The 11437-nt window shown below is 35.5% G+C and overlaps 1 protein-coding gene across 1 annotated transcript; it reads left to right on the forward strand.

Moving 5' to 3' along the window:
* Window positions 1-813: 813 nt before the first annotated feature.
* nmnat3 (nicotinamide nucleotide adenylyltransferase 3) lies at window positions 814-11009 on the forward strand. The gene is made up of 5 exons (XM_084119433.1): window positions 814-902; window positions 2363-2505; window positions 4812-4995; window positions 7027-7100; window positions 9478-11009. The coding sequence occupies exons 2-5, from the start codon at window positions 2397-2399 to the stop codon at window positions 9870-9872; spliced, it is 762 nt and encodes a 253-aa protein (XP_083975559.1). The 5' UTR covers window positions 814-902; window positions 2363-2396; the 3' UTR covers window positions 9873-11009.
* The last annotated feature ends 428 nt before the right edge of the window (window positions 11010-11437 follow it).

The raw sequence follows: 11437 nt of genomic DNA on the forward strand, positions 1-11437 counted from the left end.
ATCTGTAGGCATACATGATGCAAAAATGCAGACCTCAAAGAGGCCAGATGACATTGTGAAGGCCAAACATAGTCTGGTTATAAGCCCATCACCTCTGCATGATGCAATACAAAGAATATGACTCCATTCGTGTGGCACAACATTAGTCACATTAGCTAGAGCAGCTCAAAGTATGGATCTTTACAGCCCATTTCCCCTTTAGTAGCTATAATTAGGGTAGTTTTGTGCAAAGTGCCTTTTTGAAGGGCAACAGAAAGGCCCCTTGAAGGGTGATTAGAAAAGCCTTTTTTCTCTCTCCCGCAGGTTAGATATTTATGTTAAAAAGGTAATACATAATGCATGAAAGGCTAGAATGGAAAAAAGTGAAGGTGATGTAAATCTATATCCTTGGAGTAACTGTTTCTGGACTATGGAGTAACTGTTTCAATAGAGTCGTTAGCGATGTCTTTTGCGCCCCATTTGAGTCTGTAATGTACAGAATCTCAGTTCCACATGAGTAATTCACTTCATATTAGGTCTTAAAAGGGATAATAGAGTGTTTTAAGATCGCCTTGCTTTCAGAATTGTGCCCAATGAGAACTTTAATCATCCACAAGACTTGCTCCATCAGATTAAGAACCGACAGTTCATATCATTTGACTTTGAACGAGTCCTTGTCATTAAAGATACAGTTAGAGCGAAGGAGGTCGGTCATTATGATTAAATGCAGTGTGAAATCAATAGTCTCTTTCTTATTGAATGTGCTGGCCTCCTCTGTTTTCGCCACTAGTGGCCGCTGTCGCCCTGTAGATAGGAACTGTGTTTTTCTATCTCAATGTTCTGGGGGACATTAATAGTGTAACATACGGCTAACGATATAGCATATAGCATTTGCATAAACTTGGTGGAGATCTTTGGATGAGGTACACATTTACCTTAAACATTTTGTTTGGTTGCATATTTATTAGATAACGGCAGCTGTCTCATAAATTAAATAAATAGGTTTCAAATCCGTTTTAAAAATGCACTAACCTTAATTCAAAATTAAACAGTCTTAAGAAAATAACTGAGTTTACTTTACTGGAAGCTCTTAAGTTTAACCACTTCATTTTACTGTAGTGATTTTAACTGTTACTGCTCTCCAAACTGTACTAGCCTCATTTTTCCTTATGTTTTGGATATGGTAGTGCCTAGAAGTATTATATAAATTTCATGGAACATGAATACAGTAATCATTCAATATCAAAGTATGTATATCAATAACCTGATATCTCTTCCCTTATATCTTTTTGATCACATGACCAGCTTTTATAGATTTATTTTATGCATGTGTTTTTAAGTCACATTACGTGTTCTTGTTTGGTTATTTTGACCTTGTCACATTGTGTTACTGTATGTGCTATTTTTTCCCTATTTTGTAAGCCCTATACATACTTGTCACTGCAGGGTTTTTTGTATTTTCCAGAATTTACACTATGTATTCTGCATCCATCTGTCCATCTATTTACCTATTTTAATAAATAATAGGTGTATGTTTACAGAGTATGGTTTAGACAGTGTAGTTTTGTCAACAAAGTGTGCCTTGTCCAGTGTGTAATTTGCACTTGTTGCTCTGTATACTTGGGCACAAATTTTTTTTAATGCTGAGTCCAATGCTTACAAAACAGTCAGTTTATCACACTATCTACTGTATAAGCGTGTTTTACATTTAGCTAAACTAAAGCCTTTCAGTGATCAATGAGGGATTCCTCAGAAATGTTGTTGACAACATCATTAACATACATCACAACAATTAGCCTAATAAGACACTTCACATTTAAACATAAAATTATAATGTTGTTATAATATAATACTGTTTTGCTATTTGCAATAGTTACTATTTTTCATAGTGTGTGTTTTTTTAATGAAATGTAGCCTATTAAATCCAGTCAGGTTGACCTGAAAACATCATCATAATTATTACTTTATAATAATAGTATAGGAATTAAAAAACAAAAACGTCCCTATATAATTCATATATAATAACAAGTGATATTTTTGTGATATTTTGACCACTGAACTAGGAAAGGTTTACATTTTAGAAATCTGGTCAACTTACTACATAATAATCAATAATCCACAGGCTAATTCATTGCAAAGAGAGTAAAGTCCAGTTTAGGCATACTACTGTAACTTATTTGGTATTAAATATTGCGCTGTATGTTTATCCCTCATTAATCCTACTTGGTTATAGTGTGAACATTATAGATTGTCTTGAATATGCATATATCACATAATTTGTTCCAAAATACTATAGTACTTCCATTTCATAGCAAAGCATTTAGTTCTGTGCTCATATTTCAAATATTTGCTGCTTTGTGATTAAGGTTTTTCTTTATTGTAGTGTTATCCAGAATACTATGGTTTGAGACACTGAAATGGCTGGCCGTATTCCTCTGGTTTTGCTGGCCTGTGGCTCCTTCAACCCTATTACCCACCAGCACATGCGTCTGTTTGAGCTGGCCAGAGACCACATGCACCAGACAGGTTGGTGCCAACTGTTCATTTACTTAAAATGGGCAATCATCTGTTATCAGGCCCAAACTGGCCTCCTTTTCACTGTCCCTCTGAGCCTGTCACATTGAAGTGATTTCTGTTGTTATAACTGCATTTTGATTAGTTTTTTGTTTAATTCTAGTCTGAAGTATGTCTAAATCAGAGATTTTTTATTTTATTATAGCTTTAATAATATTTAGAATTACCTTTTATTTTTTTATTTTTCCTGTTAATTTTTAGTTACTTGGTTATGTGCTTTTCTGTTTCCACCACGGAATAAAAAATACAAAAGGTAATTGTGACTATCTCTCAATGCTGTTGACTATTTTTCTCGGTATTCTGAGGGAAAAGGTCTGAATTGCGAGAAAAATAGTAAAACTATTTAATATAAACTCAAAATTTCGAGTTAAGAAATCAGAATTGCGAGTGAGATAAACTTATAATAGCAAGAAAGTGTCAGAATTGTGATCTGACATTTTTTTTCTCAGAATTGGACTTTTTAACTTGTAATTTCGAGTTTATATCTCACATTTTCTCACAATTGTGAGTTTATAAAGTCAAAATATATAAAAAGAAAAAGAAGTATACAAATTTCAAACTTGCAATTGTGAACCATACCGAAAAAAGAAAAAAAAACTTTAAAAAAAAACTGAATCACGAGTTTAAGTCTTGGAATTCTGATTTTATTTTATTTATTTATTTATTTTTAAATATTGCTATTTATGTTTCATAAAGTTTTCTCATTTTCATTTAATTTAAGTTTTTCAACTAATATTTATATTTTATTTTATTTCAGCTTTATTTCAGTTCAGTTTTAGTTTCAGATAATGAAAATAACCCTGGTCTAAATCTGTGCTTAAATACATCTTTTTTTATACAGAGGCTTTCCATTGTATAAGGCTGTAAGGAATGAGCGACAAATGCAAAGTGTGTATGTTTAATGCTCTTAGCAGTGCTTTTGCATTAGTTAACATGTGAAAATGTGCTTGCATAAGCTAATACCCAAAGTTTACTAGCAAAAAAGGCTTTGTAGCAGCTGTAACACTGTGTCTACAATGCAAGCAAGAATTTTAAGTTGTGTTGATTAGAATTGGAACAATTTGTTGTGTTGCACCACTAGCTTACAGTACAGACATGGTATAACTGCTCCTGTCAACAGCCTCGACATGGTGCTGCACACTGACATTTTTGCTCGTGTTTATTTACTGTACGCAGTGTACTCCAAAAACTACTTGCAGAAATAGCTTGACAAGTAGCCAAATAGCTTGCATTGCGTATTATATTACCTCAAGAGTGTCTTGAAACTTGTTTGTGGTTTATTGCCATTTTTATGAAAGATTAAAACTGACTTTTTAATTAATTGCATTGATAAATTCTGTTTTATAATGTCTTGCACATACAGCTAAATGAGAAAATGCAAAAACAATTGTAGTCTGATGAGAAATCATCTTGACTATGCAAAATGAAGGCATTACAACATTAAGCATTCAGCAACTCATTAGAGTCTGCCTGTGTATGCAAAGCTTGTGTTAATTTGTGTGCAGTGACTTTTGTAGGGCTGTTGCACTTAGAAAAGGAATCAACGTCTATTTAATAAGCCACTGATTTACATTTTAAGACAGATGCATTAAAGGTGCAGTAAGTCATTTCTGAGAAACACTATTGATATTTGAAATCAACCACATCCCTCCCTTCATTGCTCCGTCCGCAAAATGCACAAAACACACAATGCAAAATTGGATGTCTCTTTACCATAGCTTAAGAGAATCAAAATAACACTTTAATTACACAAAAATTAAGCGACGACGATGAGCGAAAAAAGGAAATATTCAGGGCTGTGAAAAGATTAATTGCGATTAATCGCATCCAAAATAAAAGTTTGTGTTTAAATAAATATTTGTGTGTACTGTGTATAATTAAATTTGTATATATAAATACACACACATGCATGTATATATTTAAGAAATATTTGCATACATATACTGTATATATTTATATATAATTTATATTATATATAAATATATTTTTTTATATATATAAATAACACATTTTTCTTAAATGTATACATGCATGTGTGTGTATTTATATATACAAATTTAATTATACACAGTACACACACATATTTATTTAAACACAAACTTTTATTTTGGATGCGATTAATCGCGATTAATCTTTTCACAGCCCTAGAAATATTATGTTTGAGCTACAGGAACTGTGGTATGCTTTAAATGTGACATCTGATAATGATGTATTTGACTCAATTTGGGTCAGATATGTTGCCTTTTTCTATCTCGCAGGTCTGTATCGTGTGGTGGGTGGCATTGTATCTCCTGTCGGTGATGGTTATGGTAAACAGGGCCTTGTTGCTTCGAAACACCGACTTGCTATGGCAAGACTGGCCCTGCAGAGCTCTGACTGGGTTTCCGTAGATGACTGGGAGAGCCAGCAGGCGGATTGGACAGAGACTGTGGTGACCATGAGGTGAATATGTATGTATGTATGTATATATATATGTATATATATATATATATATATATATATATATATGTGTGTGTATATATATATATATAGAGAGAGAGAGAGAGAGAGAGAGAGATTTTAGTGAAGAAGTATACTGCATTGGCTTCTTACCATGACTAATGTGAATCATTTATCCAGTCAAAAGTTTGGCAAGACGAGAAACTTTTTGAAGTCTTTTAACACAACTGGGACACTTACTGTAAAGGAAGCATTAACTGGTTTTGACAGATGCTGATTATACCTCCATTTTCCCAGAAAATGCTCAGAGGTTTATAGCTAGAATCATCTTTGATGATAGAAAGAGCAAGACCTTGCATGACGGGTTCGTCAATGTTCGACAATGGGTTCGATTCCCAGGGAAAGCAAGAACTGATAAGAATGCAAAATGTGTACCTTGAAATGCAATGCAAGTCGCTTTGGATAAAAGCATCTGCCAAATGCATTAATGTAATTGTAAATGTAGAAAAGTTGCCTTTTTTCTTTACTTCAAAATTTAAATATACTGGTGTTATTAATATCAAATAATACGAAGTTTATGATACGCCATACAGTTACATGATGTTGACTTTAATGAACTGATGGTGAGCATTAGGACTTAAAGAGTCTTATATCTCACATATGAATTCCCAGAAGTCTAATTTATACAGTGCAATATATACAAGAATATAAAAGAGTAAGACTGAAAAGCAGCTATAGAATATTGATATTCAATCTTTACTGTAGAAATCTTAAATTTTGCCGTTCTATCTTCCTAATTTGTTGCTTTTATATGTGAATTCACCTTGCATTACCCTCTATGAAGGACTTTACAAACTCACTGTCATCTTTGAAACATCTGAGCTGAGCTAAAGCCAAAACTTTATTGGAGCCGAATCCTTAAATTCCCTGTGTATGATATATCAAATAGCCAGGCACTGACGTGACTCATTCCAGCCCGGCTGTCCATCATAACAGCCACAGTTTCCATTCTCCTCAGATTCTGCCACAGACAATATGAGACACCCTGTCACCCTTCTAGTGGTTTTCATTTTGTACCGATGCCAAATTCTTGTCCCCTCTATTTACCTTGATGGGCCATTCCTCCTCTTGAATCCCTCAGATAGTAACAAGAGACTTTTTAAGGATCCCTCTGGGTACTCAAATTTTTTATGGCAATTGTTAGCTGTGCCCTTAGGTGGCTAATTAATACTCAGATGCCAGGGAGGAGGATGGCTGCTCTTGCGCCAGGGGCCCGTGCCAGGACTTTATCTTTCTAGGTTCGTAATTTACTTCCTGGCAGAACTGGATGAAATACACAATTGCTTATATGCCCTTGCAGTTTAAAGGACATAGTGCCATACAGGCTCTGTTCTAAAACCCAGTGAGCATTTTAAGGTACACTCCTTATGAAAAGGCTGTTGCATAAGGTAGACGTCAACATTGCTTGTATCCTTCACATACAAAATGCATAACAATGATCTATTTGTAGAGGAGAAAATCCATCTATATGTCTTCATCTAACCGTTTTCCATTCAAACGTTTGGGATCAGAAAGGTTTCATTTATTTAAAAAACATTTCATTCACCAAGATTGAATTGAATTAAATTGATTAAAAGTGACAGTAAAGACTCAAATAAATGGTTTTCTTTTAAATGTTCTATTCTAAGCAGCAGCTGTTTTCAACATTGATAATAATAATAAAAATATTTCTTATACCCTAAAATCCACTATTCACTTTATACATTAAACACTCACATGCATGTGGGCGATATATAGATTTAACAATTGTTGTTAGCTCAATAATTATCTCCTTGTAATATAACCACACTCCTTCGCAACACCAAAGCTCATTAAAGCCTCTTGTGAGAGATTGGAGAAGTTAAGATGCAAATCTATAGGCTCATGTAATTCAGTGAGAATGTAAAGCTTCTCCCATGTCCATAAGCTGATTACCTAAACAGTATGGCCATTCATGCTCTCTGTTGCTTATCTGCTGTTTGTTTCTAAACACAGGTACCACTATGGCCACATAGCCGCTCAGCACCACCACAGCAAGGACCCGCCCACAAATGAGCGACCAGCCTCTGGTAAGCCCCGCCCACCTCTCTGTATGTCTTCGTAAATTGCCACAGAAACCTCTCCACACAATTCGGTTTCTACTAAGCCTCCTCTCTTGCCTAACAGAGCATTTTCTGTCTTTGCTAATCACTTTAGATAAGTCTGGTGCATTTAAAACAGGCCTTTGTCTTCTTTCTGGCCAGCACAAGCGCTCTTTTCAAAAGTGCTTTTATTTGGGGGTGTTGTTAGAGGTGCATGCTAATGAAGTCTAATACCCTCCACGGGATGACTGGGCTTAAGACAAGCGTGCTCGGACTATTAATGAAGCTGAGATTAATAGCCAGGATAACTTTAAAACAAGACAAGTGCCAAGAATGATAGAACACAAGCGCACGAAAACCCTGTTATCTTAAAAACCTTTCACTGGATCCAATGATTCTTTGCAAACCCTTTGTTCTGATACCGTTTATTTCATCTGTATTTTCTTTTGCTTGACAGTAGACTGAAGATAACATAAAGGAACTCCTCCTCATCCTTCTATTACAATGATAAATAAACACATCAGTTGGAATTAACCTAAAAGACGTTGAAAATCATTGACTTTTTCAGAAAGAGATCCGTTTAATTTTATATTTCATGTTGAATTATCACAGGGATAATTTTGTATAAAAATTGCCTTCATGCAAGACCAACTTGGGCGATTCAGAGAACAGTTGGCACTTGCTGAATTAAGCCATTTATGATTTTCTGGAAATAGTGATTGTATTAAAATGTGCACAATGCTTTTAATAACTGTTTTACATGAATGTATGCATTTCATGTGGTATTTCCCCAGCCCCATGCAGTGCACGTTCATTTCTTTAGGTCAATGTTTAGTCACGTGGAGTAGAAATAAAGAGCTTTAGTGGACCTGCGAGGTTCATTTCCTGCCCCCTGCCGTTCATGTCTGATTAAACAAAAGCCAGTTCTCTGACACATGTTATAGAGAAAGAATTAGAGTTAAAAGCATACTATTGATTCTTTCATATGCTGTAAATTTCACTGCTGAGGTCTAGCCCTAGCATTGCTGGCCATGAAATGATTTCTAATGAAGCATTGAGAAAAGATCAAGTGAGATTTCTGCCGGTTTCAAATATATAATTTTGTGCGTGGGATGCTTTGAGCCACCATAACATTTTGAAAGACTGGGAAATTCACTAAGCATTGTTTTTTGATTGTATTAGCAAATGTTACATTAAAGGAAAGATGCAAATCTGAAACGCTTTTTCCACAGTGTAATTTACAGTATTCCAGAGTTCTAGGTTAGGGAGGATGCAGAAGGTTATGTTAATTTGACATATTTTGTTGGGACTGTATAGTATCGCTCTATCACTGCAGATGCTATTATTATACTTGTACTATTTTACTTAAGAATTAAATGCTAATAATACTACTAATTGTCTCCATTGACACTGCATTAAGGTGAATATTGACACTATTGTCTTTTGTAGAGCTGCTTTAAAGTCGTTTCAAAGTTGATGAACTTTTGCAACATTAACATTTGTTATTTTTCTGTTTATTACTGTGAAGCTGCAATGAAACAATCTCCATTGTATAAAGCGCTGTGTAAATCCATTTGGCTTGACTTGACTATTCTAGTATTTATTAATATTTTGAATTGGCTTTTATTTTTCTATTTTTATTTTTTAGTAAGGTTTTTATATGCGTTTGTCATTTTTATTAGTTTTGTCTTTTTTAAATAATATTCATAATAAGAATTGAATGCCTTTATTGTTTAGTATATATATAATATTAATATATAATATTTCTGTATAACTTTAATACATTTTTCATTTTACATTTTTCAACTAATATTTATATTTTATTTTTTGTGTAAAAAAAGAAAAGATTTTTGAATAGTTTTAGTTTTAAAAAAAAGTACAGATCTTGAAAGAATAAATTATGACACTGAAATTGAAATTTGAAAGATGTGAATGAGCAATCACATTTATATTGTTCAGAAGCACTTGCTTCCTTTTATTACAGACTCATTAAAAAAAAAAAAAAGGGTGCTGCAAGCAATTTTGTATGGATTGACACTCCGAAAATATCTCTTAGATATCACTGATTTAGGTCTTCTAAATTATCGTGTCAGTCTCTGTGACAGCCTTAGCTCTGCACACTGCCATCGTTCAAGTTAAGCACCATATTCAGCTTCATAAGCAGTTGTCAGTTTTCTAACGCTCCTTCTGACAACTTTGACAGTATTATGATGAGGTGCTGCTGCTGCCCTTCTGCTCCATTTTTTGATAACAGTTGAATGGTTCCAAAACAGGAAACATTACTTATCACCTTTTGAATACATTGAAAAGATGAAAATGACAATAAATATACAATCAGTAATGTGATCGATTTCCCCCCCTACAGACGTCCCACAGTTGAAGCTGCTTTGTGGAGCTGATTTCATGGACACGTTTAAGGTGCCTGGTTTGTGGATGGACGATCATGTAGAGGAGGTGGTGGGCCGCTTCGGACTGGTCTGCGTGAGCCGTGGTAGCCTGCAGCCAGACCGGGCTATACATGAGTCCGACTTGTTGTCCAGGCACCGGCAGAGCATTTTCCTGGTTCGGGAGTGGATACACAATGAGATCAGTGCTACAGAGATCCGACGAGCCCTACGTAGAGGCCACAGTGTTAAATATCTTTTACCAGACTGTGTCATTGATTACATAAGAGAGCACAACCTTTATACCCAAGACAGCGAGATGAAGAACAAAGACGTTAAACTACGACCTCTTGCCATGCAAGCAATACAAGACTGATGTAGGCTTTCGGGAATTCAGAGCCTGAGGTGGTCTAAAGGCCAATTCACACTGAACCGACAAATGACAGCCAATGGCTACAGACACTGTCGGGTTTTGCCGGATCAGTGTGTTACCTCTCGGCATCTGTTGCCATTGGTTGGTGCTTGTTTTTGCCAATTGAACATGTTCAATCCACCTCTGTCGGTGCAGTGTGAATTGGCCTTTAAGGTGCGGTCACATGTACCATTGTTGCACATTAAATTGTACATTGTACCATTTTCTCGCGCAAAATCCAGTCGGAATCTACGCAATTGGGAATATTGCGTCTGGGCGAAAGATTTCCGCACAAAGATTTCTCATTTAGTTCAAGTTGGTAACATGAATTTGCAACGTTGACCAACAGGAAACTGACTTCTCTTCTCTGCTACACTAGTAATGGACGGAGGACCTTTTTTTCCCCCATCGGAATTTCGTTTAAAAGGTGCGATCACATTAGCTAAATTTCAGTGATTTCAGTGTAGAGATGTATGAAGCACAGCAGCACATACAGAAGTCACTTTCAAACCAAGTGTCTTTATGTTGGTCAGCGCGGCGAATCCGTATGAGCATCAAAATCTGCGCGGGGAACTTTTTCGGCCTCACGCAAAACTCCCGATCACATGGATTCTTTTTAGGATCTGTGCAATTCTGTTTTGAAATTTCGGCCAGCAACTTTAAATGTGACCACCTGTCACAAAAAAATAGCAAAATGTGTTTCAAAAGATTAAAATTCCCTCTTGCCTGTGAAAGCAGCTTTAGAGGAGTTTCGTATTTTTGTCTTGTATAATGTGAGCATTATCCATGACCATGGTTTCCTAGTGTAATGTGTGGAGAGGGATTTAGAAATTTATCCTCTCTCTGCAGGAGTTAGATTTGCCAGATCACTGCAGAGCTGTAGGTCCATGTTCAGCAGGTCTGAGATTTGTTGACTTTTGCTGAATGTCACGAGGAAGATAAATAACAGAGCCTTTACACTTTGGAGAGCAAACATTGCTTCTTCCATTTCCATTTGCACAGAGAGCGTCATTCATGTTGTCAGGTCCCTAAAGACGTTTCATCAGGCTTTGTCGTGGGGGGAAAAGAGTTTCTGACAAAATAAAATAGAAGAATATGGTTTGGGATATTTGAAGTGATGTCTATCTAAATAATTTCTTTTTGTCCTTGTATCACCAACAGTGTGTTCTGGCTCAAACCGTAGCTTTAGTAGCTAGTAACTAGTAGCTTTAAGGGTGTTTTTTTTTTTTTTTTTTTGCTATGTTGAAGCCCTCCTGCTGACAGTCTTTGAGTGTGGAGTTTGTGTTTTAAAAGAATGCTTTTGTTCATGCTGTCTCAAAAGAAAAGCTGGAGGAATTAATTCAACAGAAGCAGTCCCTCTCTTCTAGATGGCCCCTGCTTTGCATAGAAGATGCTAAGCATCAGGCAGATGAAAGGAGTGACAATTGAGTTCAATCTTTTATCAAGCACAAAACATAATTTTCTTAAATTTGACGAACAAATAAGACATATGTATAAACACAATCTATGGAATAAAAAGTTTAATCACC

This window comes from Abramis brama (genome assembly GCF_963993115.1).
Source record: "Abramis brama genome assembly, chromosome: 7".
In the NCBI taxonomy this organism is placed as follows: Eukaryota; Metazoa; Chordata; class Actinopteri; order Cypriniformes; family Leuciscidae; genus Abramis; species Abramis brama.